The sequence below is a fragment of the Salvelinus namaycush genome, chromosome 4 (assembly GCF_016432855.1).
Source record: "Salvelinus namaycush isolate Seneca chromosome 4, SaNama_1.0, whole genome shotgun sequence".
NCBI classification, from domain to species: domain Eukaryota; kingdom Metazoa; phylum Chordata; class Actinopteri; order Salmoniformes; family Salmonidae; genus Salvelinus; species Salvelinus namaycush.
The window spans coordinates 79,010,409-79,038,037 of NC_052310.1; the positions used below are offsets into that span (position 1 = coordinate 79,010,409).

Here is a 27,629-nt window from a genome sequence, read left to right on the forward strand (position 1 = left end):
AACCCCCGGGCTGTCAATCAACATGAAGATGAGCTCCTCGAGGTCCCTCAGACCAAATGTCCAGTTCTTACTTGTGGGCAGGGACACAAGCTTCACCCGCTCCATCACCTGAGCTGGAACACATAGCACAATGTAATTCAGAATCAGAAAACAGATAGGAGCAATACCCATGCATACTATTTTGAAATCTACTTTTTGGAGAGGTGCTATGCTAATTTCTTATGGCAGGGTATATTTTACCCCACTAAATATAGCAGTGAGTGAGCGTGTTGTATTCTATTTGACTTACCATCCGCATCTGAGGAAATCAAAGCCATTATTTTTTAAGATCTCAAGGTTCTCCATAAGAACGTTCTCGCTGACTGCCGTGAGCCTGAGGTGGAGATTCAGTGGACTGAAAACTTCATACATACAAACAAATTAAATACTTAACACAAAACTAGTACATTTTTAGTAACCATCTAAAATAATTGATGAATGTCAGTGATTCCTTACACGATGAGTCTCTGTTTTTGCAGTGCGGTGTGTTGTTGAAGCACTTCAAAGTTGTACTTCTCATCAGTGGCGTGCTGGAAGGTCAGAGGAGAGTTTAGTTATGAGTTTAGTTACGATGAAGCCCAGGTTAAACTGTCTCCATGTCCTAAATCTTCATGTCCTTAAAACTGTCTTTGCTGTGGGGATTACAGAGGGAACATTTCAACAGACTGCAGTATAATAACTTGATAATAATGACATTGTTATTTCAACTCTGAAAAAGGCAATGTGTACCTAAATCTTGGTTCAAAAATTTAATAAAAAATACATTAAATTGTGCCACTTTCTTTTTTTTCTTTTTTCTGGTCAGATATAGTGTTCAGGAAAAAATCTTGTCCTTACAATCAATCAACAAAAACAGCAGTTAAATTCCAACCTGGTCTTTCTTCAGCTCCTCCTTAGCACTCTGGTTCTCTCCAGGGCTGGTCTTGGCTCTGAAACATCTGTAGCACAGCCCATCTTCAGCCTTCTCTCTATGCTGTTCCTGCAGCCTCCTCACCCTCCCACTCAGCTACTGTACAGAGAACTGCAGTGGCACTGCCCTCTTCTGTACACAGACTGGTTCGTCCACCTTAGACCCAGAGGATCCCTCAGAGCCCGCTAAATGTGTGGTCTTCTGTACACAAACTGGGGCTTCCACCTTAGACCGAGAGGATCCCTCAGAGCCCGCTGAATGTGTGGTCTTCTGTACACAGACTGGGGCGTCCACCTTAGACCGAGAGGATCCCTCAGAGCCTGCTGAATGTGTGGTGTTGTTCTCTAAGAAACCACCATCCTCTAGTTAGGCCTTCTTGCGTTGGGACTGAGGCTCATCTCCTCAGATGTCTCCTCAGATGTGGTTCAATTTGCTGGTCAAAGTGCCAAACTGAGTTCCTTGTCCAAAGGTTCATCGAGCGCCTCGCTTTTTATACTGGGTTCGCTGTCAACTGTGATGTCTGGCGAGTTGAACCCTGTAGTAGCAGAGGCTCTCTGGGGTAGCTGTGGGGGAGCTGTGCTCCGACGGGACGCTCTTCTACCAGAGTCTAAGTCGCTGTCTGGCGTCTTTCCATACCTGAACCTTGTCCTTACAGGGCACCCTGATCTCCTTCCGCAAAACCTCTGTCTCTTTCTCCTGCAAATGAAGGGGTGAGGGCCTGTTTGGGTGTCTGGAGTAAATCCCTCTTGTCCGACTCAATAAAGAAAAATTATTTGTCCAATTCGAGGTGAGTAATCGCTGTTCTAATGTCCACAAGCTATTTTCGGTCATAAGAGACAGTAGCAGCAACATAATGTACAAAATAAGTTATAAACAATGCGAAAAAACTAACAAAATAGCATGGTTGGTTAAGAGCCCATAAAACGGCAGCCACCCCTCTGGCGCCATTATCATCAAACCTTGGGACTGACAGAAAACCTTGGGATTGAAGAAGGTGTCCCTTGAAACACATATATATTCACCTGTATAAATTAAGGATAAATAAATAAATGAATAACTGTTGGCATGAGAACAAGCAGCCAAAAAGTGTGCTTACTTACTGGTCACGGGGAAAGATGTATGGTTGAGGCTGATCTTGTTGACTCCAGTCTCGTACAGAGCTTCTCTTCCTGGAGGAATATTTGACCCTTGTCTGGAGTAGCGTTTACATCATCACACTCTAAGGCAACAGTAATGTTCAATGCAACAAATGGATGTCTTTTAAACGTGTGATATACTTCATTCATACGTTTGGAGACCTTAGGAGTATCACATGGACGATTGTTGATGTAAAATAACTGTCTGTGGCACTCCTTATGATACAATGCTCTGGCTAGCGCTGGTGCAGACGATCTGGGTGCATTTGCCTTCTCCTTCTCCTGTCTGGTTGGTGCAGGTGATACGAACCCCTGTAGAGATAATGCAGTAGGACTGGAGCACATGAATCATCTTGGTGTATTCCTGCACACATACAAAGAGAGAGCCCCATACTTTATGCATTCCCTGCACCAGTTCTGAAGAAAATCTAACTAGTAGAATCCAACCAGTTAAAGTAGTGTATTGTAATACTTTTTTTGAAGAACACACCCTAGTTGATCATGTTTGTCAGCTATATTCTTTCTGTTTGTTGAATCTGTTTAATCTGGTAGCACCATTTCACCAAATCAAATTTTGGGTACAAGGTGGCTAGCGGCTGACAAACGATATAGCTAGCCGTCATACAATTTATCAGCAAACAAGAAGTTGACCGAATTCAGTCATCGCAAGAAGTGCATTAAACCGCTTCGAACACACCGACTGTGTTTTTGCGTTTTGGTACACCAGAGGTACATTCATTTCCAATGGAACGCTGCATTTGCCTTGCAGCATTGCGTTGCAGAGGCAGTTGCAGTGCTGTCTGTGTGGTGCATACATTCGATTTATCGAACGTATGCATTAAATTGTATGTGTAGACTTGACAGAAAGTAGTAAAATGTGAATGTTGAATTTTTGTTGCACACATATCCAGTAAAAAAAAATGGAATTACATAATAAAAACAGTTTGATTGCATAATTTCTTTACATATTTTATTCATTTATTTGCCAAGTAGCACACATAAAAAAATATTGTGAGAGCCTATAATATAATTCCCCTCCAAAATGCATAGTTCTGGAGCAAAATGCAATAATATGTAGTCAAGATAGCAGAGAGTAGGCTCTTTCAACAATGAGACCGATGTTGATTTATTAATAATCTCAGGTGGTCCTAGATCTAGAGGTGCTTCCTCCATTTCATCATCTTCCATGGCTGCACTGGTGGTGGTCATACTTGTGGATGATGTAGAGGGTCTCACTGCACCGGTGGAGAATGTGGCAGAAGCGCCAAGGCTGCTGGCCTGAAGCTGCTGACCCAGACCTCTTCTTCTCTTTCTATACCCTTCTTCTCTTTCTATACCCTTCTCTCTCTGTCTCTAATACCTGTCCCTGAGTCCTCTCCACTTCCTCCTACAGTCTTCTTCTACATAGACATGAACATGATAAGCCAAACCATCACCTAGCATAACTATAGTTTTTAGATAGCTATCATGGACATGTCACCTACTATACACACAGACAAACAAGGTTATCTGACCAAATTATCAGGGGTACAGTAGTATCTACCATTTCTATTTATCTGACATACACACTCACACATGATTATTTGGGCAAGTTATCAGGGGTAGTAACTAGCATAATTTATATTACTATTTCTTTGTCACACACACACACACACACACACACACACACACACACACACACACACACACACACACACACACACACTATTGGCTAGGTTAGCAAGCTAGGTTAGCTAGCTAGCTAACTAGCCACATATAGCACAAGTGTAACAGTTTAACTTTACGCCCGTCCCCTCGCCCATACCCGGGCTCGAACCAGGGACCCTCTGCACACATCAACAACAGTCACCCACGAAGCGTCGTTACCCATCGCTCCACAAAAGCCACGGCCCTTGCAGAGCAAGGGGAACCACTACTTCAAGGTCTCAGAGCAAGTGACGTCACCGATTGAAAGGCTATTAGCGCGCACCACCGCTAACTAACTAGCCATTTCACATCCGTTACACTCACCCCCCTTTCGACCTCCTCCTTTTCCGCAGCAACCAGTGATCCGGGTCAACAGCATCAATGTAACAGTATAACATTAGACCGTCCCCTCGCCCCAACACGGGCGCGAACCAGGGACCCTCTGCACACATCAACAACAGTCACCCACGAAGCATAGTTACCCATCGCTCCACAAAAGCCGCAGGGGAACCACTACTTCAAGGTCTCAGAGCAAGTGACGTCACCGATTGAAAGGCTATTAGCGCGCACCACCGCTAACTAACTAGCCATTTCACATCCGTTACACAAGGCACCATTTTTTGTGTTTATGTCCCTGTAGCTGTCAGCAGTTGTGTCAAAAAGACACAGTTTTGAGGATACTGAACTTGATTCTCTCCTCCATGTGTCCAACCGCATGCGACCGTCTGCAAAAGATACCTGCATCAGTATAGTTGCATAGCTGCGCAAAATGTTATGCAGCATTGATGCCATTTCTCAGTCGGTGTGTTCGAAGCGTTAAAGTAGTCCTCCTCCTCCTCATGTTGACGCATGCATCTCTCCGGCTGCGCGCGCTTGTTTAGATTGGTCGCGAGTGATTCTGCGTAGAGCGCGCAAGTCTGCCACTCACCTTTGAAAAGAAAAGCCTGTGTCAGTCAGTGATGGGCTACGATGACGATACACAAGGTTGTAATTGTATGTCACCAATAAACATTTGTAGCGTTACATCGTCATCATTTGCAAGGATCACATGATAAGGAAACGAAATGAGATGAGATGCTACAGGGACTATCTGACGTGTCCCACAAAATAATAAAACGAACAAGGCCGAGTTAAATGTATTGCATAAATGGATAGAGTTACTAAATGTGATACAATCTCATCAATATATGATGATACAAAAGAAGTCAGACTTAATTGGTAAGCTTCTCACAGTGGACGTGAAATTATTCAACTGAATTTATGTTCAGCTCATGGTGTTTTAAGACAAGACTTCACTCCCTTCATGTGTGTATTGTTCGGCAATACTGACACTAGCCCGTATGGGACTATTCTGACGAGCTTTTGACGTGATTATTTTAGAATAACGTCTACCTTAATTAACTAGTTATGATTCATGCGGAATGGAAAATATTAACGCCTAAGTATTCTAAAAGTTAGGTCATATTTAATAGGTTAACAAGCTGAATCTTCCTAAATCGCCATGTTTAGCTCTCTGAACGGGCAACGAGGGGTAAGTTCAAGTAGCAGCAGCGTGATCAACTTCTTGATTCACCGAAATCTAACCACCACCACAACCGGACATGAGTGTAGTGTGTTTAATTTGACCACTAGTGAAGATGACGACGAGGTTATATTTGACAGTAAGTTGACAGACATTGTACAAATATGTTCATGCTAACTAGCTAGGCAGAATTGAGAAATCATGTGTGGGGCTGTGGGCGCAGTCGTCCTGTCAGCAAACCTCTCAACCTACCTGGACAGTTTTGGGGGCTGCTTTTGATCCACACCACCATCACATCACCATGGGGCAGATAGATAGCTAGTACATCACAGCTGTGGCTACATCCCTCCTCACATTTTTCACAAATAACTCATTTAGCTATGAGCAATCAGCTAAGTGAGAGATTTTTCTAGAATGTTGTTTATAGCCATGTCTTTCCTTCACTCCTATTGGTTGGTTGGCTTCATGACCAATTCTGCAGCCCTAAAAAGATAACCTTCTGAGTCATAACCCTCTGTTGATGCAACCAGATGCTAAAGGAGCTCCTTAAACTTGACCCTAAAAAACAACTGGGTCAGACGGTTTAGACCCTTTCTTCTTTATAATCGCCAAGCCTATCTCTGACCTTTTTAACCTGTCTCCTCTCTGGGGAGGTTCCCATTGCTCGGAAGGCAGCCACGGTTCATCCTTTATTTAAAGGGGGAGATCAAGCTGATCCTAACTGTTATAGGCCTATTTCTATTTTGCCCTATTTATCAAAAGTGTTGGAAAAACTTGTCAATAATCAACTGACTGGCTTTCTTGATGTCTATAGTATTCTCTCGGGTATGCAATCTGGTTTCCGCTCAGGTTATGGATGTGTCACTGCAACCTTAAAGGTCCCCAATGATGTCACCATTGCCCTTGATTCTAAGCAATATTGTGCTGCTATTTTTATTGACTTAGCCAAAGCTTTTGATACGGTAGACTATTCCATTCTTGTGGGCCGGCTAAGGAGCATTGGTGTCTCAGAGGGGTCTTTGGCCTGGTTTGCTAACTACCTCTCTCAAAGAGTGCAGTGTATAGTCAGAAAATCTGCTGCCTCAGCCACTGCCTGTCACCAAGGGACTACCCCAAGGCTCGATCCTAGGCCCCACGCGCTTCTCAATTTACATCAACAACATAGCTCAGGCAGTAGGAAGCTCTCTCATCCATTTATACACAGATGATACAGTTTTATACTCAGCTGGCACTTCTCCGGATGTTGTGTTAAACGCTCTACAACAAAGCTTTCTTAGTGTCCAACAAGCTTCCTCTGCCCTTAACCTTGTTCTGAACACCTCCAAAACAAAGGTCATGTGGTTTGGTAAGAAGAAGAATCACAGGTGTGATTACTACCTCAGAGGGTTTAGAGCTTGAGGTAGTCACCTCATACATGTACTTGGGAGTATGTCTAGACGGTACACTGTTCTTCTCTCAGCACATATCAAAGCTGCAGGCTAAAGTTGAATCTAGACTTGGTTTCCTCTATCGTAATCGCTCCTCTTTCACCCCAGCTGCCAAACTAACCCTGATTCAGATGATCATCCTACCCATGCTAGATTACGGAGACGTAATTTATAGATCGGCAGTAAAGGGTGCTCTCGAGCGGCTAGATGTTATTTACCATTCGGCCATCAGATTTGCCACCAATGCTCCTTATAGGACACATCACTGCACTCTATACTCTTCTTTAAACTGGTCGTCTCTGTATGCCCGTCGCAAGACCCACTGGTTGATGCTTATTTATAAAAGCCTCTTAGGCCTCACTCCCCCCTATCTGAGATACCTGCTGCAGCCCTCATCCTCCACATACAACACCTGTTCTGCCAGTCACATTCTGTTAAAGGTCCCCAAAGCGCACACATCCCTGTGTTGCTCGTCTTTTCAGTTTGCTGCAGCTAGCGACTGGAACGAGCTGCAACAAACACTCAAACTGGACAGTTTTATCTGAATCTCTTCATTCAAAGACCAAATCATGGACACTCTTACTGACAGTTGTGGCTGCTTTGCGTGATGTATTGTTGTCTCTACCTTCTTGCGCTTTGTGCTGTTGTCTGTGCCCAATAATGTTAAATCAAATCAGATTTTATTTGTCACATACACATGGTTAGCAGATGTTAATGCGAGTGTAGCGAAATGCTTTCGCTTCTGGTTCTGACATATCATATATACATATGATATGAGTAATGTAATGTATGTAAACACTATTAAAGTGGCATTATTTAAAGTGGCATTGTTTAAAGTGACTAGTAATCCATTTGTTAAAGTGGCCAGTGATTGGGTCTCCATGTAGGTAGCAGCCTCTCTGACACAACACTCCGAGTGTCCTCACCTCCTCCCTGTAGGCTGTCTCATCGTTGTTGGTAATCAAGCCCACTACTGTTGTGTCGTCTGCAAAATTGATGATTGAGTTGGAGGCGTGCATGGCCACGCAGTCGGGGGTGAACAGGTTGTACAGTAGGGGGCTGAGCACGCACCCTTGTGGGGTGTTGAGGGTCAGCGAGGTGGAGATGTTTCCTACCTTCACCACCTGGTGGCAGCCCGTCAGAAAGTCCAGGACCCAATTGCACAGGGCGGGGTACTATGGTGTTGAATGCTGAGCTGTAGTCAATGAACAGCATTCTTACATAGGTATTCCTCTTGTCCAGATGTGATTGTGCAGTGTCATGGCGATTGCATCGTCTGTGGACCTGTTAGGGCGGTATGCAAACTGAATTGGGTCTAGGGTGGCCGGTAAGGTGGAGGTAATATGATCCTTGACTAGTCTCTCAAAGCACTTCATGATGACAGAAGTGAGTGCTACGGGGCGGTAGTCATTTAGTTAATTTATCTTTGCCTTCTTGGGTACAGGAACAATGGTGGCCATCTTGAAGCATGTGGGGACAGCAGACTGGGATAGGGAGCGATTTAATATGTCCGTAAACACACCAGCCAGCTGGTCTGCGCATGCTCTGAGGACATGGCTAGGGATGCTGTCTGGGCCAGCAGCCTTGCGAGACCACCATCACGTTTAGCGAGACCACCATCGCGTTTAAAGGTTTTACTCACAGAAGGGGGGGGGGGGGGGGGGTGGCAGTTCTTGTTAGCGGGCCGCGATGGTGGCACTGTATTATCCTCAAAGCAGGCAAAGAAGGTCTTTAGTTTGTTGTTTGGAAGCGTGATGTCTGTGACGTGACTGGTTTTCTTTTTGTAGTCCGTGATTTCCTGTAGACCCTGCCACATATGTCTCGTGTCTGAGGGTTAGGGTTAGGGTTAGCCTTTGAATTGTGACTCCACTTTGTCCCTGTACTGACATTTTGCTTGTTTGATTGCCTTGCGGAGGGAATAACTACACTGTTTATATTCAGCCATATTCCCAGACCTCTTTCCATGGTTAAATGCGGTGGTTCACGCTTTCAGTTTTGAGCGAATGCCGCCATCCATCCACAGTTTTTGGTTAGGGTAGGTTTTAATAGTCACAGTGGGTACAATATCTCCAATGCACTTCCTTATAAATTCACTCAGAGCCAGCGTATAGGTCAATGTTATTCTGTGAGGCTGACCGGAACATATCCCAGTCCGCGTGGTCAAAACAATCTTGAAGCGTAGATTCCGATTGGTCAGACCAGTGTTGAATGGTTCTAGTCACTGGACATCCTGTTTGAGTTTCTGCCTATTGTGGCAGACCAGGGGGTTTGGTCAAGACGTTTACATAGATCAGACACGGACAGAGTATGATTAGCTCGGTTTCAAGGGTGTTTATTTAAATAATAAATCAAAAGAAAAGGATAGGTCTCCCCCATGAGACACTCTCTGGGATACCGTCTTTTGGGCTCCGGGTTTGCTGTAATCCTGTCGGGCACAAAAACTGAACTCCCTCCTTTTAGCTCGGGAACCGTCTCCAACTATACGGAAGTCACCTTTCTTCCCCCAGTCCCTCTCCTTGTGTGCTGCCCTTCTGGCAGCTTTATGGGACTCATACAGCTGTTGAGCAATCAGCCCTTGATTACCCACCAACCACAATCAGCCTCAATTAGTCCTAGCTGGAGGGCCCGTCGAGACCTGGCACGTCCAGCAGAGGGAGCCATCACCTCGTGAGGTCGACTCCGTCTGCCACCAGGCCTCGACGAGTCTCTCCCTGGTGGCTGACCTGCTGTACGCCACATTATACATTAAGATGGTAGGAGCAAGATGGCATCGTGGTCGGATTTGCTGAAGAGTCGGCGGGGGAGGGCTTTGTATGCATCGCAAAAGTTAGAGTAGCAGTGGTCGAGTGTATTACCCCTGCGCGTAGTGCAATCAATATGCTGATAGAATTTAGGTAGCCTTGTTCTCAAATTTGATTTGTTAAAATCCCCAGCTACAATAAATGCAGCCTCGGGATATATTGTTTACAGTTTACATAGAGTCCAGTGAAGTTCCTTTAGGGACATCTTGGTGTCTGCATGAGGGGAATGTACACAGCTGTGACGATAACTGACAAGAATTCTCTTGGAAGGTAATATGGCCGGCATTTGATTGTGAGGAATTCTAGGTCGGGTGAGCAGAAGGACCTGAGTTCCTGTATGTTGTCATGATTACACCATGAGTCATTAATCATGAAGCATACACCCCTACCTTTCCTCTTCCCAGAGAGGTGTTTATCTCTGTCGGCGCGATGCATGGAGAAGCCCGGTGGCTGAACTGATTCCGACAACATATCCCGAGAGAGACATTTTTCCGTGAAACAGAATGTTATAATCTCTGATGTCTCTCTGGAAGGCAAACCTTGCTCGAATTTCGTCTACCTTGTTGTCAAGAGACTAGACATTGGCGAGTAGTATACTCGGGAGCGGTGGGTGATGTGCACGTCTACGGAGCCTGACCAGGAGGCCACTCTGTCTGCCCTTTCTGCGGCACCGTTGTCTTGGGTCGGCTTCTGGGATTAGATCCATTGTCCTGGGTGGTGGTCCAAACAGAGGATTCACTTCGGGAAAGTTGTATTCCTGGTCGTAATGTTGGTAAGTTGACGTCGCTCTTAAATCCAATAGTTCTTCCCGGCTGTATGTAATAAGGCTTAAGATTTCCTGGGGTAACAATGTAAGAAAGAATGCATAAAAAAAACAAAATACCTCATAGTTTCCTAAGGACTCGAAGCGAGGCGACCGTCTCTGTCGGCGTCATCTTGTTGGACAAGATACCATGTTGTGCTGCTGCCGTGTTGTGTTGCTACCATGTTGTGTTGTCATGTGTTGCTGCCATACTATGTTGTTGTCTTAGTTCTCTCTTTATGTAGTGTTGTTGTCTCTCTTGTCGTGATGTGTGTTTTTGTCCTATTTTTATTTCATTTATTTATATTTTTAATCCCAGCCCCCGTACCCGCAGGAGGCCTTTTTGGTAGGCCGTCATTGTGAAGAAGAATTTGCTCTTAACTGACTTGCCTAGTTAAATAAAGGTTAAGGTTAAAAAACAACAACACAAAAACAGTGGACATGTTTCCCATTACAGTTCAGTACTAGATACTGATGGCAGACAGTCAATTTAACATCAAGGATATGACATACAGTACCAGTCAAAAGTTTGGACATACCTACTCATTCAAGGGTTTTTCTTTATTTTACTATTTTCTACATTGTAGAATACTAGTGAAGACATCAACTATGAAATAACACATATGGAATCATTTAGTAACCAAAAAAGTGTTAAGCAAATCAAAATACATTTTATATTTGAGATTCTTCAAAGTAGCCACCCTTTGCCTTGATGACAGCTTTGCACACTCTTGGCATTCTCTCAACCAGCTTCACCTGGAATGCTTTTCCAACAGTCTTGAAGGAGTTCCCACAAATGCTGAGCACTTGTTGGCTGCTTTTCTTTCACTTTGCGGTCCAACTCATCCCAACCATCTCAATTGGGTTGAGGTCTTGTGATTGTGGAGGCCAGGTCATCTGATGCAGCACTCCATCACTCTCCTTGGTCAGATAGCCCTTACACATCCTGGAGGTGTGTTGGGTCATTGTCTTGTTGAAAAACAAATGATAGTCCCACTAAGCGCAATCCAGATGGGATGGTGTACCGCTGCAGAATGCTGTGGTAGTTATGCTGGTTAAGTGTGCCTTGAATTCTAAATAAATCACAGACAGTGTCACCAGTAAAGCACCATCACACCTCCTCGTCCATGCTTCATGGTGGGAGCCACACATGCGGAGATCATCCGTTCACCTACTCTGCGTCTCATAAGACACGGCGGTTGAAACCAAAAATATCATCAGACCAAAGGACAGATTTCCACCGGTCTAATGTCCATTGATCGTGTTTCTTGGTCCAAGCAAGTCTCTTCTTCTTATTGGTGTCCTTTATTAGTGGTTTCTTTGCAGCAATTTGACCATGAAGGCTTGATTCACACAGTCTCCTCTAAACAGTTGATGCTGTCTGTTACTTGAACTCTGTGAAGCATTTATTTGGGCTGCAATCTGAAGTGCAGTGAACTTATCCTCTGCAGCAGAGGTGACTCTGGGTCTTGTTTTCCTGTGGTGGTCCTCATGAGAGCCAGTTTCATCATAGCGCTTGTTGGTTTTTGCGACTGAACTTGAAAGCTCTTGAAATTTCCAGATTGACTGACCTTCATGTCTTAAAGTAATGATGGACTAACTTGGTCTTTTACCAAATAGAGCTGTCTTCTGTATACCACCCCTACCTTGTCACAACACAACTGATTGGCTCAAATGCATTAAGAAGGAAAGAAAATCCACAAATGAACTTTTAACCAGGCACACCTGTTAATTGAAATGCATTCCAGGTGACTACCTCATGAAGCTGGTTGAGAGTGCCTAGAGTGTTCAAAGCTGTCATCAAGGCAAAGGGTGGCTACTTTGAAGAATCTCAAATATAAAATATATTTTGATTTGTTTAACACTTTTCTGGTTACTACATGATTCCCTATGTGTTATTTCATAGTTTTGATGTCTTCACTATTATTCTACAATGTAGAAAATAGTAAAATAAAGGAAAAACCCTTGAATGAGTAGGTGTGTCCAAACTTTTGACTGGTACTGTACATAAACTGTTGCCAAATCCAATGAGTACAGTATAAACCAACAGTCGTCATACACAAATATGAGATTACATTACATACTGTTTTTGGCATGTTTCTCACACCTCTTCTTCCCTTATATTTTCCTCCGTGTTAGCGACCTTGGGTGGAGGGACCTGTGTGTACTGTTGTAGACAGATAAGCCTTACCACTGAGCACACCCCAGCATGCATAAACATGATGGGCTGGCTGACTTTGAAGTGGTTAGGTTAATCTTGCATTAGTGTTGGAAGTTTTTCATATTGAGCTAATATCACACATACCGTTAGACAAAATGGACCTAGGGGAGAAAGAAATTGCAGCGCTAATTGCCAAAGTTATTGCCGAAGGTAAGATACATTTGCTCTTTCAACTGTTAACTATAAATCTTATTTTCTTCATAAAAGCAGTACTAAAGTAATCACACACATGTTGGTGATTTATTTGTTATGCAATTTTGGCAATCTGGCTACAGGAAGTTTTGAAGGGGGCTGTTCGCCATTGAGACACATAACTTTGCTTTTTTCCATTTATTACATAATCGATAATCTTGTTACAAACACGTACCACTCACTTCTCTGTCCTGTTTCTCATTCTCATCTATGTAAACACAGCGTCCGACTCGGATAACAACTGTGAGGTTCTGATAGCTGGCAAGCAGTACCTGTCCATCCAGGAGTTTGCCTCAGCCATCCCCAACCACCTTCTGCTTGGGTCCCTGCTGGAACACCTGTGCTTTGTCTACGAGAGCGACCCTACCCGCTCACGTATGCTGTTCAAAGGTACAGAGGATCAACTAAACTCTTTCTCGGTCAATAGAACATTAACATTATCTGGTTGTTGTGTAGAGGGAGGTTAGCATATGATTATTTTAAAACATCACTGACTTATGTAAAAATATTGTTTTGTGTGAAAAATCATTAGAAGAAAAAAAGAACTTGTGAACAACAAACACTACAGTGAATAACTTCCTGTTCTGTGCCGTCCTCTACAGTCATTGGTCAGCGTTTAGCAGCGATGAACCTCCTCTCCCCATTGGCCATCAGTGATGAGTTCAGTTCAGTCAGACTCCAACACAACAGAGCCTTCATTGAACTACTGGATGCTGCCAGCACCTCCCTGTTCCCACAGGTAACACTTGATGTGGCCATTTAGTGATAATGTAATGCGGGACATGCATGGTCAAGTTTCTTGTTTATCATTGATGTTCACTTACTGACCAGTTTTTTTCCTGCCATTTCAGGGTCAAAGATTATGTAATACAGACAGCCAGAGCCGTACACTAAGGTAAGATTAGTACAGAAAAAAAATGGCACTTGTCTTTTGCTACTAGCGTTGACTTTGCCGACAAATACTTTGTTGAGGGAAAATGTACTTGATACGATTGTGATATGTTGTTGTCTCACCTAGCTATCTTAAGATGAATGCACTAATTGTAAGTTGCTCTGGATAAGAGCGTCTGCTAAATGATTAAAATGTAAAAATAAATTAAATGTACTGCTGTGTATGTTGCATTGTGAGAGGATTTTGAGGATCTGTCCTCCTCTCACCGTAGACCAACAGAGGGTCTGTTCCAGGCACAGACATCTCGCTACCTCAGCGAGTTTGAAGAGCTCTCTAGACTTGGAAAAGGATCCTATGGCAAAGTCTTTAAGGTACTGTCTAGTCAAAATAAAAATGATACCAATGCATTAATATAACCTACAGTGGAATAATTTCCCCCTCCTTCGTTTTGGTCATGTGCTTTCCAGGTAACAAACAAGCTGGATGGCCAGAAGTATGCTGTGAAGAAAATTCTCATCAAGAATGTTTCACGGGAAGACTGCATGAAGGTATGTTATATATACACAATTCATTTAAAATGTATTGAGTTTTAATGATCCAAAAATGCAGTATACTTCAGTGCAGTATTCGATAACGGACACAAGTGAGTTTATCATTGAGTATTTTCCTGTCTTTGTTTCAGGTTCTGAGAGAAGTGAAAGTGTTATCCAGTCTTCAGCACGTCAATGTAGTGGGCTACCACACTGCCTGGATGGAGCATGTTGCACCTGCTTTTATCAGTGACTTCCGTTACTTCTCTCCTCTGACGTGTTCGAAATTCAAATGATTTCATTTATTCATAGCTAACCTCTCTTCATTATTGTTGTTTTTTCATTTACATTTCTCTATTTCAGACCCTGCATCAATACTCCCAGCACTGGAAACGCCTGCGCTGCCAGAACGGTACCATTATTATCTCATATAACTGAATTATAAGACCAGTTATGATTGAATATCATATTAGATTCTGAAACATGTATTTTCCCACTCTCACAGCACTGAGGAGAGTGCCGGCAGTAGCAACAGCTCCTCAATAGTCTTTGAGAGCTCAGATCACTCGAAGGAGCCAGTGGCCATTGCAGAAGTACCAGAGATCCTCCGAGTGAAAGCCCTGGCCCCTAAAGAGGAGAAGAGCACGCAGGCGGTGTGTCCTAAAACCATGCGCCACACCCGTGTCTCAGAGAACTTTGTCCCCTGTGTGTTCCTGGGACGGCGTGGCCTGACACCCGACGGTTGCCCTGTGGTCAGCTGGGATGGCTCGGCCCTGTCAGGGGAGGCCTCAGGAACCAGGAACAGGATGGAGCTGAACAACAACTCCTACATCGACGTGGGGAGCGAGGAATGGGACACAAAATGCCCCACCAAGGAGGTATTGATACTGTGTAACCTGTATAATGTAGCTCAGTAGGGCCTCTTATCCTGTTGTTTTAACACAATCCTCTAACCTTCCAACTCTGACATCTACAAATGTCCCCTGTATATACACTACCAGTCAAACGTTTTAGAACACCTACTCATTCAAGGGTTTATCTTTATTTTTTACTGTTTTCTACATTGTAGAATAATAGTGAAGACATCCAAAATATGAAATAACACATAGGGAATCATGTAGTAACCAAAAAAGTGTTAAACAAATCAAAATATATTTTATGTTTGAGATTCTTCAAAGTAGCCACCCTTTGCCTTGATGACAGCTTTGCACACTCTTGGCATTCTCTCAACCAGCTTCAACTGGAATGCTTTTCCAACAGTCTTCAAGGACTTCCCACATATGCTGAGCATAACATATCACTCTGCGGTCCGACTCATCCAAAACCATCTCAATTGGGTTGAGGTCGGGGTATTGTGGAGGGCAGGTCATCTGATACAGCACTCCATCACTCTCCTTCTTGGTAAAATAGCCCTTATAGACCCTGGAGGTGTTTTGGGTCATTGTCCTGTTGAAAAACAAATGATAGTCCCATTAAGCCAAAACCAGATGGGATGGCGTATCGCTGCAGAATTCTGTGGTAGCCATGCTGGTTAAGTGTGCCTTGAGTTCTAAATAAATCACAGACAGTGTCACCAGCAAAGCACCCCCACACCACCACCCCTCCTACATGCTTTATGGTGGAAAATACACATGCGGAGATCATCCGTTCACCCACACCGCGTCTCACAAAGAACCAAAAATCTCAAATTTGGACTCATCAGACCAAAGGACAAATTTCTACCGGTCTAATGTCCATTGCTCGTGTTTCTTGGCCCAAGCAAGTCTTCTTCTTATTGGTGTCCTTTAGTATTGTTTTTTTTGCAGCAATTCGACCATGAAGGCCTGATTCACACAGTCTCCTCTGAACAGTTGATGTTGAGATGTGCATGTTACTTGAACTCTGAAGCATTTATTTGCGTTGCAATTTCTGAGGCTGGTAACTCTAATGAACTTATCCTCTGCAGCAGAGGTATCTGGGTCTTCCATTCTTGTGAGAGCCAGTTTCATCATAGCGCTTGAGGGTTTTTGCGACTGCACTTTCTTGAAATGTTCCATATTGACTGACCTTCATGTCTTAAAGTAATGATGGACTGTCGTTTCTCTTTGCTTATTTGAGCTGGTCTTGACATAATATGGACTTGGTCTTTTACCAAATAGGGCTATCTTATGTATACTAACCCTACCTTGTCACAACACAACTGATTGGCTCAAACACATTAAGAAGGAAATAAATTCCGCAAATGAACTTTTAACAAGGCACACCTGTTAATTGAAATGCATTCCAGGTGACTATCTCATGAAGCTGGTTGAGAGAATGCCAAGAGTGTGCAAAGCTGTCATTAAGGCAAAGGGTGGCTATTTGAAGAATCTCAAATATAGAATATTTTTTTATTTGTTTAACACTTTTTGGGTTACTATGTGATTCCATATGTGTTATTTCATAGTTTTGTTGTCTTCACTTATTCTACAATGTAGGAAATAATAAAAATAAAGATAAACCCTTTAATGAGTAGGTGTTCTAAAACTTTTGACTGGTAGTGTATAGATTCCCTTTTTGTCAAACTCTGATTTTATTGGACACTATTCTATGGCTACCTCAGGTGCAGTTCCACCTCATGCTGTATATTCAGATGCAGTTGTGTGAACGTTCACTCAAAGACTGGATCTCAGAGAGAACCACCGAACACATCTCACAAAGTGAGCATATATAACTTGCACAATAAGATACACCCCTTTGTTGCTTTCACTCTTCATTCAACATTATCAATGTTTTGATTACGTTTATATTATGCAGAATTTGTTAATGAGTATGTTTTGGCTTTTCTTTTACAGATCCTTACGGGTCTGTGGACACGAAACAAACCCTTAGCATTCTACATAAAATACTTGAAGGAGTGGAATACATTCACTCTAGAAGTATCATGCACAGAGACCTGAAGGTATGTTCTTTACAAGTGTATATTATTTAAGTGTATATTTAATTTCACAAGAATAGAAGTGCACCATCAAATGGTCACAAAGGAGGTTTTGCCTCTGAGGTAGATCACATGAGGTAATGTGTGTTAAAATGTAAAAGTAACATGCTTTCACCTTAATGGACAGGGGGAGTTAGACTCTTTGAGGCATGGTGAAGTCCTCCATATTGGGAAAGCGGGGGAACCGAGGTGGGATTTCATCACCCTCCTTAACAAACGTGACATAGCTGGTCCTTCTGGTCGAAGAACTCTGGGAGCATTAAAGAGCTGTTGGTCAGGCAGTAGGTCACGACGAGCAGCTTCCCCAGCAGAGAGGTGTGCCTCAGGTTGAGCTTCTGCTCCAGGAACAGGAAGAGGCAGTACTCCCCTGCAGTGGTCAGTCAGCTGGTTGACGTTGGCTCCATACTTCAGGAGGAGCTCCAACACGGCCTTGTGGCCCTCGCTACAGGCCTCATGCAGGGCCATGTGCCCGGCATGGTTCACTGTGTTTGGGTCAGCCCCCTGGTCCAGCAGCTCAAGGGTACAGCTCAGGTCCACTCCCAGGGCCTTCACTGGCTTGTTGGATGCCACCAGGTCAGCCAGGTTGAGGGTGCTGTTCCCCGACTTATTCATCACCTTCAAAGCAAACTTTATTAAAAATGTGCATTTATAAACATGCATGCTTTCACCAGAAACAACAGCAGAAGCCCAGTGGCTAGGAAAAACTCCTTAGAAAAGAAGAAACCTAGAGAGGAACCAGGCTCTGAGGAATGTCCAGCCCTCTTCTGGCTGTGCTGGGTGGAGATTATAAGAGTACATGGCCATTTAAGGCCAGATTGTTTGAACATCAAGAACATTTAAAAAAACATATTTAACCTTTATTTAACTAGGCAAGTCAGTTAAGAACAAATTCTTATTTACAATGACGGCCTAGAAACAGTGGGTTAACTGCCTTGTTCAGGGGCAAAACGACAGATTTTTACCTTGTCAGCGCGGGGATTCGGTCTAGCAACTTTTCGGTTACTGGCCCTCTAACCACTAGGCTACCTGCTGCCCCACAGCTAAAATAAGCAGCAAAAAATATATACACTGCTCAAAAAAATAAAGGGAACACTAAAATAACACATCCTAGATCTGAATGAATGAAATATTCTTATTAAATACTTTTTTCTTTACATAGTTGAATGTGCTGACAACAAAATCACACAAATTATCAATGGAAATCAAATTTATCAACCCATGGAGGTCTGGATTTGGAGTCACACTCAAAATTAAAGTGGAAAACCACACTACAGGCTGATCCAACTTTGATGTAATGTCCTTAAAACAAGTCAAAATGAGGCTCAGTAGTGTGTGTGGCCTCCACGTGCCTGTATGACCTCCCTACAATGCCTGGGCATGCTCCTGATGAGGTGGCGGATGGTCTCCTGAGGGATCTCCTCCCAGACCTGGACTAAAGCATCCGCCAACTCCTGGACAGTCTGTGGTGCAACGTGGCGTTGGTGGATGGAGCAAGACATGATGTCCCAGATGTGCTCAATTGGATTCAGGTCTGGGGAACGGGCGGGCCAGTCCATAGCATCAATGCCTTCCTCTTGCAGGAACTGCTGACACACTCCAGCCACATGAGGTCTAGCATTGTCTTGCATTAGGAGGAACCCAGGGCCAACCGCACCAGCATATGGTCTCACAAGGGGTCTGAGGATCTAATCTCGGTACCTAATGGCAGTCAGGCTACCTCTGGCGAGCACATGGAGGGCTGTGCGGCCCCCCAAAGAAATGCCACCCCACACCATGACTGACCCACCGCCAAACCGGTCATGCTGGAGGATGTTGCAGGCAGCAGAACGTTCTCCACGGCGTCTCCAGACTCTGTCACGTCTGTCACGTGCTCAGTGTGAACCTGCTTTCATCTGTGAAGAGCACAGGGCGTCAGTGGCGAATTTGCCACTCTTGGTGTTCTCTGGCAAATGCCAAACGTCCTGCACGGTGTTGGGCTGTAAGCACAACCCCCACCTGTGGACGTCGGGCCCTCATACCACCCTCATGGAGTCTGTTTCTGACTGTTTGAGCAGACACATGCACATTTGTGGCCTGCTGGAGGTCATTTTGCAGGGCTCTGGCAGTGCTCCTCCTTGCACAAAGGCGGAGGTAGCGGTCCTGCTGCTGGGTTGTTGCCCTCCTACGGCCTCCTCCACGTCTCCTGATGTACTGGCCTGTCTCCTGGTAGCGCCTCCATGCTCTGGACACTACGCTGACAGACACAGCAAACCTTCTTGCCACAGCTCGCATTGATGTGCCATCCTGGATGAGCTGCACTACCTGAGCCACTTGTGTGGGTTGTAGACTCCGTCTCATGCTACCACTAGAGTGAAAGCACCGCCAGCATTCAAACGTGACCAAAACATCAGCCAGGAAGCATAGGAACTGAGAAGTGGTCTGTGGTCACCACCTGCAGAACCACTCCTTTATTGGGGGTGTCTTGCTAATTGCCTATAATTTCCACCTGTTGTCTATTCCATTTGCACAACAGCATGTGAAATTTATTGTCAATCAGTGTTGCTTCCTAAGTGGACAGTTTGATTTCACAGAAGTGTGATTGACTTGGAGTTACATTGTGTTGTTTAAGTGTTCCCTTTATTCTTTTGAGTAGTGTATATATAAATAAATCCAAAACTGACAATAACATCAGTGTCTACAGGCAACTTCATCATGCTTTGAGTTTAAGCTTGATAATTATCTTTTTTTTTTCTTCTCAACATAGTGATGGAACAATTTTAGAGGTTTCTTCAAATGATCAATTAACCAACCAACCAATATATCTATCAATAAACCAATCAACCAAATCATTGACCTCTGCGTTGATGTTGACTCAGTTGTTGCAGAGCACCCTGTGGCACTTTACAAACCATAATATAACTGCCTCAATGGGCACTTTGGAAATCAAGCTAACTAAGTAATGTGGCTATTATGCATCAGTTACAGTGGCTTGCGAATGTATTCACCCCCTTGGCATTTTTACTATTTTGTTGCCTTACAACCTGGAATTAAAATTGATTTTTGGGGGGGTTTGTATCATTTGATTTACACAACATGCTTACCACTTTGAAGATGCAAAATATTTTTTATTGTGAAACAAACAACAAATAACACACAAACTGAAAACTTGAGCGTGCATAACTATTCACCCCCCCAAAGTCAATAATTTGTAGAGCCACCTTTTGCAGCAATTACAACTGCATGTTTCTTGGGGTTTGTCTCTATAAGCTTGGCACATCTAGCCACTGGGATTTTTGCCCATTCTTCAAGACAAAACTGCTCCAGCTCCTTCAAGTTGGATGGGTTCTGCTGGTGTACAGCAATCTTTAAGTCATACCACAGATTCTTAATTGGATTGAGGTCTGGGCTTTGACTAGGCCATTCCAAGACATTTAAATGTTTCCCCTTAAACCACACAAGTGTTGCTTTAGCAGTATGCTTAGGGACATTGTCCTGCTGGAAGGTGAACCTCCGTCCCAGTCTCAAATCTCTGGAAGACTGAAACATGTTTCCCTCAAATGTCCCTGCATTTAGTGCCATCCATCATTCCTTAAATTCTTACCAGTTTCCCAGTCCCTGTGATGGAAAAACATCCCCACAGCATGATGCTGCCACCACCATGCTTCACTGTGAGGATGGGGTGATGAGAGGTGTTGGGTTTGCACCGAACATAGCGTTTTCCTTGATGGCCAAAAAGCTAAATTTTAGTCTCATCTGACCAGAGTACCTTCTTCCATATGTTTGGGGAGTCTCCCACATGCCTTTTGGCGAACACCAAACGTGTTTGCTTATTTTTTTTCTTTTAAGCAATGGCTTTTTTCTGGTCACTCTTCCATAAAGCCCAGCTCTGTGGAGTGTATGGCTTAAAGTGGTCCTATGGACAGATACTCCAATCTCCGCTGTGGAGCTTTGCAGCTCCTTCAGGGTCATCTTTGGTCTCTTTGTTGCCTCTCTGATTAATGCCCTTCTTGCCTGGTCCGTGAGTTTTGGTGGGCGGCCCTCTCTTGGCAGGTTTGTTGTGATGCCATATTCTTTCAATTATTTTAATAATGGATTTAATGGTGCTCCGTGGGATGTTCAAAGTTTCAGATATTTTTTTATAAACCAACCCTGATCTGTACTTCTCCACAACTTTGTCCCTGACCTGTTTGGAGAGCTCCTTGGTCTTCATAGTGCCGCTTGCTTGGTGGTGGCCCTTGCTTAGTTGTGTTGCAGATTCTGGGGCCTTTCAGAACAGGTGTATATATACTGAGATCATGTGACACTTAGATTGCACACAGGTGGACTTTATTTAACTAATTATGTGACTTCTGAAGGTAATTGGTTGCACCAGATCTTATTTAGGGGCTTCATAGCAAAGGGTGAATACAGATGCACCCACCACTTTTCAGATTTTTTCATTTCACTTCACCAATTTGGTCTATTTTGTGTATGTCCATTACATGAAATCCAAATAAAAATCAATTTAAATTACAGGTTGTAATGCAACAAAATAGAAAAAAAACTCCAAGGGGGTGAATACTTTTGCAAGTCATTGTATATCTACAGAAGATGGATTTTGCTTCTGTTTCCTGTTAGTGTTTGTTTAATAACCTACTGATTCCGTGAACACCAAGCCTCATGCAATGGCAAAATGTCGGATTCGGCAGTTTTTAATCTTTGCTCTGCTGTAATAAAGGCTTTACTATTTTTTTTCCGTTAGAACAGGCTGGTATTACTTAATTATTTAGTGTTGGTTACAACTGTTCCAAACAGGCAGATAAATAATATTGTAATCTAACAGCACCTGTTTGCCACACATAATATGCACGCAGCTCTCGCTCCTATACACTCCTTTTTATTGATCTCCTTCTGATTGTTATTATTATGATCATCATTATAATAATAAGTAATGTCGTTATCATTAGTAGGCTTAGCTTTGTATAACCACCATCAAGCTGTGGGCCAAAGAGCGCATCCTGTTTAGTCTTAATACCGTAACTTACTTAGGCCTATATTTCAATATATAGGCTACTGTATCATTCATTTGTTCATTTGTTCATGCCATCACACAGCATACGAAACATTCATGCTTTGAAATGCAATCAAGCATTTTAGTTTTAAAATTAAATAAGAAAAAGTGAGCTTTGAATAATTATCCGAAACAATAAATAAACCACAATTCATGAATGCATGCAACTGTTTTTAGTCTGCTGTAATAAAGGCTTTATATTATATATTTTTTCCCCGTTAGAACAGACTCTCTGGTACACCCATTTCCAAATCATAATATTGTAATCTAACCGCAACTGTTTGGCGCACACAATACTCACGCAACGCTTGCTCCTATACCCTCCTTTTTCTTGATTTCCAATAGTTTCCACAACTAAGTGAAATGTCTTCCAAAGATCTAACTTCCCCTATCCCTCCTGAACAACCTGTAAACATTGTCCCGTTTTGAGTTTCTTTTTCACGTCCTCCGCATCCATTTTGCTATTGACATTACTGCGTTCAGAGTTTGTTATAACCAATTTATTGATGTGATTATGATAATCTATAGGTCAGGCCCTATTGGTCACATGCATGTGATGCATACATGTGTCACTTAAAGAAAGGGTTGAGGGAAGAGGGAATCTTTTTCCTAAACAAATAAGGGATTTCGGTAACAGAACTTTTCAGTCAGAAACAAGTAAGAAACTAAATGGCTGAAATGTTGCTGCTTCAGCACGGACAGCGCAATTAACACTTGCTGTGCTGTGGTGCCTTTTCGCTGCAGTAGGTAGGAGAGCGAGACAATGTGCGCCAGTCACACAGGCACTCACTGTCATTTTTTTTAACACAGTATGACCATCGGGCTCTTTCTTGAGTAATTTGTGTGTCTTAATTATTTAATCAAATGTGTGCTTAAAGCATCAGACAAGCTCAGTTTTTATATGTAGTTGGTTTTATTCAAACACATAGGTTGTGTCTGTCCTATATATGGAAAAATAAGTTTAAACATTTCAGTTTACGTTCGTTTCGTAGAAGATCCTACTCAAGCGTTTGTCGCTTTGCTTTACAAATCAGTGTTTTACAAACTAGGGGTCGTTTTTAAAATGGGGTCCCGAGAGGAGAAACTCCTAAAAATAAGATTTGAAAAATTGCGCTTGGTTCATAGTTTCCGGGGTTATGTCTGTAACCTCCAGTAGACGCTAGATGCAGTTGTAGTAAACAGAACGTTTTTTGTTTTCTTCCTACCAATGTGGCTCTATCTTTTTAATGGTTCAAACTACAACATTTTATGACCCCATCACTGAAAGATAAGACTCTCAGAAACACGTGTATATATCTTGTTTCCCTCTACAATTTTTTACAAGTCTCCTTAGAACAGAATGGACAAGACCAGGCGCTATATCAGACTGGGGGAAAAGATCATCTTTGATGATGTTCGATTCTACACAGAAGATCATAAAAAAGTATTGCCTGAGGATCTTCTGAATTTCCCAATACCTTTCTGATGCATTTCAGCAGGGGCACAACTTTCACTGGGGACATGTCCCTCCCACCCCCACATTCTGAAATAAAAATGTTGTCCTCCCTAGTTTTATCCTTGGAATGTGATACAAAATGATACAAAATTAGGCAATGGTGTGCTTTAGGACCATGCGGACGCCTCCGAGCGTCTGTTTTGGAGTGTTTATCCGACTTCTAAAACCAAAATTGCGCCCATGCATTTGTCACTTCAAACCATACTTTGAGTTGTAATTACTGTCAAAAGGACTGTCTGACTGATTTGTAATAGACTTTCATAGCCCCAATTAAAAAAGTAAACATTGGCTGTTGATTACATCACTTTTTTTACATGGTGGGGTTACACATTTTTTTTAAATATCAAAATGGGGTCGCGGGCCAAAAATGGTTGGGAACCCCTACTCTACGTTATTGAAAAGTTGCATGTTTGGTTATTGTGAAATCCTGGTTTTCAGCCTCAACAGTAGCCTCGGAACAGCCAATTCCAGCACTGTACTCTGTCAGTGCTCTGATGCTGTTTCTGAAGAATTGGCAAGTTTGGAAACGTCATCATTCTTCATCGCTGGTGACGTCGATATGGATTAGATTTTGGTGACGACCCGTATGTTCTATTAAACTTAGGCCTATCCTACCTGAGCTATATTATGTTAACAATAATAACTTGATTTGTAAAGTGCTTTTTAAACAACGCATAGATGCATCATATTTCTGCAGCTGATTTAGGAACTTTTTGAGGGGCCAAATAAAGGGGTCACCGTGGTCAGGGTATCAGACCCTGTGACTGATAACGCTCTTGCAGATATTTAGGCTAGAAAAAATGACAAACCTGTTTTTAAACGCTTACCTGTCTTTGAAGTGTAGAAAAAACAGTACAGTATTTCCAAATCTGAACAGGTTCGTTGACGGGGTGAGATTTTATAAATGTGATAATACTAGACACATCTCCTTTAACTATTGCTTCGTTAATTTTAAACTGCATATCATCAAATTGAGTTGCACCCCCTTTTGCCCTTAGAGATGACTAAATTCGTCAGGGCATGGACTCTAAAAGTTGTCGAAAGCGTTCCACATGGGGTTTGGCCCATCCCGTTCAAAGGACTTTAATCTTTTGTCTTGCCCATTCACCCTCTGAATGGTACAAATACACAATCCATGTCTCAATTCTCTCAAGCAAGGCTTAAAAAAATCCTTCTTTAACCTCTCCCCTCCCCTTCATCTACACTGATTGAAGTGGATTTAACAGGTGACATCAATAAGGGATCATAGCTTTCAACTGAATTAGCCTGGTCAGTCTGTGTCATGGAAAGAGCATGTGTTCCTAATGTTTGTACACTCCGTGTATAACGCATGCATTAGGGGTTAAGACATGGTTTGTTACTAATATTACCCATTTGAGATGACTTTTTTTTAAAAAGTTGAACAATATACTAAAGCATTAATGTGGCCTAGTGGTAATGACAAAATAGAATTGTGCATTTTAGAGTAGAATCCTTCTTTTAGAATCTCCTATAGCATTATGACCTCACACTCACCATAAAAATATATGTAAATGTTTTACATTTTGTATGCTTTGTGTTTTATAGCCCAGGAATATTTTCCTGCAAGGACTTGACTGCCATGTGAGGATTGGAGACTTTGGACTGGCTTGCAGGGATATAATAATGGATGACGAGGCAAAGCCAACCTCCACCTCACAGAACACTGGTGAGAAATGGATTTCATAAATTTTTCTAATGTGTCTATCACCACAAGCTCAGTGGTTGTAACAGTTGTTACAATATATATATCTATGTAAACATTCAACATCTCAAAGATGTATACAGTGTATCAAATCAAAGTGGACACTTGTAGGTATAGGTGTAATTCCTGAAATCGCCAGTAGATGGGGCTATGGCTCTGCATCCAAATCATTTTCTATGACAACATTTTCCCTGGTTGGTTCTGGTACTGTGTATTTTTGACACTGCTTGTAATCTTTCTGCAGGTTCCTCACACACCACTGGAGTGGGGACATTTGTTTATGCTGCACCTGAACAACTGGAGGGCTCCCACTATGATTCAAAGGTAAATCATCTCCATAATTTCAGAAATATTTGACACACCAAAATTACTTGACACAATTAGTGTGAGTTGTCTACATAAAACAAACATGTATATAACATAACATTTGTATTTATAAACTAATTGATACACAGTAAATCAATATATAAAACATATTTACACATCAAGGACAACAACCACCCGAGCCACTGCCTGTTCACCCCGCTATCATCCAGAAGGCGAGGTCAGTACAGGTGCATCAAATCTGGGACAGAAGCTGTTTTTCAGTCTCTCGATCTCAAGGCCATCAGACTGTTAAATAGCCAACACTAGCACATAGAGGCTGCTGCCTATTTACATAGACTTGAAATCACTGGCCACTAATAAATGGAACACTAGTCACTTTAATGATGTCTACATATCTTGCATTACTCATCGCATATGTATATACTGTATCCTATACTATTCTACGCCGCTCTGACATTGCTCGTCCATATATTTATATATTCTTCATTCCATTAATTTACTTAGATTTGTGTGAATTGGGTATATGTTGTGTAATTGTTAGAGATTACTTGTTAGATATTACTGCACTTTCAGAGCTAGAAGCACAAGCATTTTGCTACACATTTTGCAATAACATCTGCTAAACATATGTGACTGATTTGATTTGGATCACTATGCCTTTTCTTCTGGCCTGTAGTCAGACATGTACAGTATAGGAGTGGTGGCCCTGGAGCTGTTCCAGCCCTTTGGGACAGAGATGGAGCGCGTGCGTACACTAGGAGACCTCCGTGAGGGGAAGGTCCCAGACTCCTTCTCCCAGTGCTGGCCTGTCCTGGCCAAGTACATCACACTGCTGACCAGCAGAGACCCCTCTCTACGACCCAGCGCCACACAGCTGCTGCAGAGCGAGCTGTTCAGCAGCAAAGACATGGTATGGATGAACAGGCTGGCTGGGAAGGAGACTACTAGTTTGATATATGTGCTTGATGTACTTGTTGAATTTCACCTTGCCATATTTACGCTGCTATTGATCAAGTTCAAACAGACATGAGCCAAATGCTAGTAGCATTGCTTGGCTATAAATATATAAATATTTGACCTAGATCACTTTGACACTGCAACCAGGTTCAATCTGGTGCCAAACTACTAAAAGTAAATATCAGGAGAAGAGTGTTAAAACATTTATCACAGATCAAACATCTCCAATGGCCCTCTTCTCTTTCCAGGTTATCCATGGCTTGCAGAGAAGGGTTGAAGAGCAGGAAGAGGAGATAGTTCGACTCAGGAGACAGATCAGTCAGCTACAAACTCAGAGCACGCAACAAGCATCCCATCCAACCAACAAGACCTGACGTCAACCACCTCTGCCCATCTTCAAACCTAATATATTCAAACCCTTTACCTTACCACATGAATAATTTGGTGCAAATGGTTGAATGTGTGTGTGGATCTGACAGTGTGCCATTATTTAACGTTTTAAAACGGTACAATAAATCTTATTTAATATACTCATCTCAGTCTCATTGCAGACTGAATATTTTTTATCTGGTCAAGATTCATTTACATAATTTGTGGTTGAGACTAATATACTCATATGATGAAGGTAATCAAGCCAACAAGGCTTGTATTTGTTTGACCACTTGAATTCCAGGCAATTAATAAGACGCACTCACTCGCGTTAATTATTGTTATGCATGCCTCAAACAGTCATGAATCGTCTGGGAGTACAGTTGTTGTATAAACTTTGCTTTCGAAGTAAATGGATGTAGCACACTCACACATTACATTCCAGATTGAGAACGATCCAAATCCAATATAATGCATAAAAACGATCCTTTAACAGTTTACCCGTTGCATCTCACCATAAAGGTCCAGACGTGTAAGTGCTTTCTACGACTCCTATGAACACGTTCCACACTGAGCCTCAGCGAATCAAGAGTTGCCTTTCATCCGTAGTACCCG

General features: G+C 42.7%; 1 protein-coding gene and 1 long non-coding RNA gene across 5 annotated transcripts; one reads left to right on the forward strand and one right to left on the reverse strand.

Annotated features, from left to right (window-relative positions):
• Positions 1 to 2: 2 nt before the first annotated feature.
• LOC120046843 lies at positions 3 to 926 on the reverse strand. Its single transcript, XR_005476859.1, has 4 exons — positions 911 to 926; positions 496 to 569; positions 290 to 373; positions 3 to 113 (listed from the first exon to the last, which is right to left on the reverse strand). It is a non-coding gene; the product is annotated as an uncharacterized LOC120046843 (long non-coding RNA).
• Positions 927 to 4,900: 3,974 nt separating this feature from the next.
• Positions 4,901 to 27,180, forward strand: eif2ak1 (eukaryotic translation initiation factor 2-alpha kinase 1). 4 transcript variants are annotated; one of them, XM_038992388.1, is made up of 15 exons: positions 4,901 to 4,989; positions 12,959 to 13,126; positions 13,339 to 13,475; positions 13,588 to 13,631; positions 13,900 to 13,999; positions 14,096 to 14,176; positions 14,311 to 14,407; positions 14,522 to 14,570; positions 14,664 to 15,036; positions 16,740 to 16,836; positions 16,972 to 17,078; positions 25,205 to 25,325; positions 25,606 to 25,685; positions 26,365 to 26,598; positions 26,894 to 27,180. In XM_038992388.1, exons 1-15 carry the CDS (start codon positions 4,959 to 4,961, stop codon positions 27,017 to 27,019), a joined length of 1,845 nt encoding a protein of 614 aa, XP_038848316.1. In that variant the 5' UTR covers positions 4,901 to 4,958; the 3' UTR covers positions 27,020 to 27,180. The 4 variants fall into 4 exon arrangements, with proteins under 4 accessions (XP_038848316.1, XP_038848318.1, XP_038848315.1 ...); XM_038992390.1 differs by lacking the exon at positions 4,901 to 4,989 and adding an exon at positions 5,081 to 5,302; XM_038992387.1 differs by lacking the exon at positions 4,901 to 4,989 and adding an exon at positions 12,281 to 12,694.
• Positions 27,181 to 27,629: the final 449 nt, after the last annotated feature.

Excerpts from the sequence above, each read along its gene's own strand:
- eif2ak1 (XM_038992387.1), top strand. The coding sequence starts at position 12,640 with ATGGACCTAGGGGAGAAAGAAATTGCAGCGCTAATTGCCAAAGTTATT. Across the intron at positions 13,632-13,899 it reads AGCCAGAGCCGTACACTAAG|ACCAACAGAGGGTCTGTTCC; the intron begins GTAAGATTAGTA and ends CTCTCACCGTAG. Across the intron at positions 14,571-14,663 it reads ACGCCTGCGCTGCCAGAACG|CACTGAGGAGAGTGCCGGCA; the intron begins GTACCATTATTA and ends CCACTCTCACAG.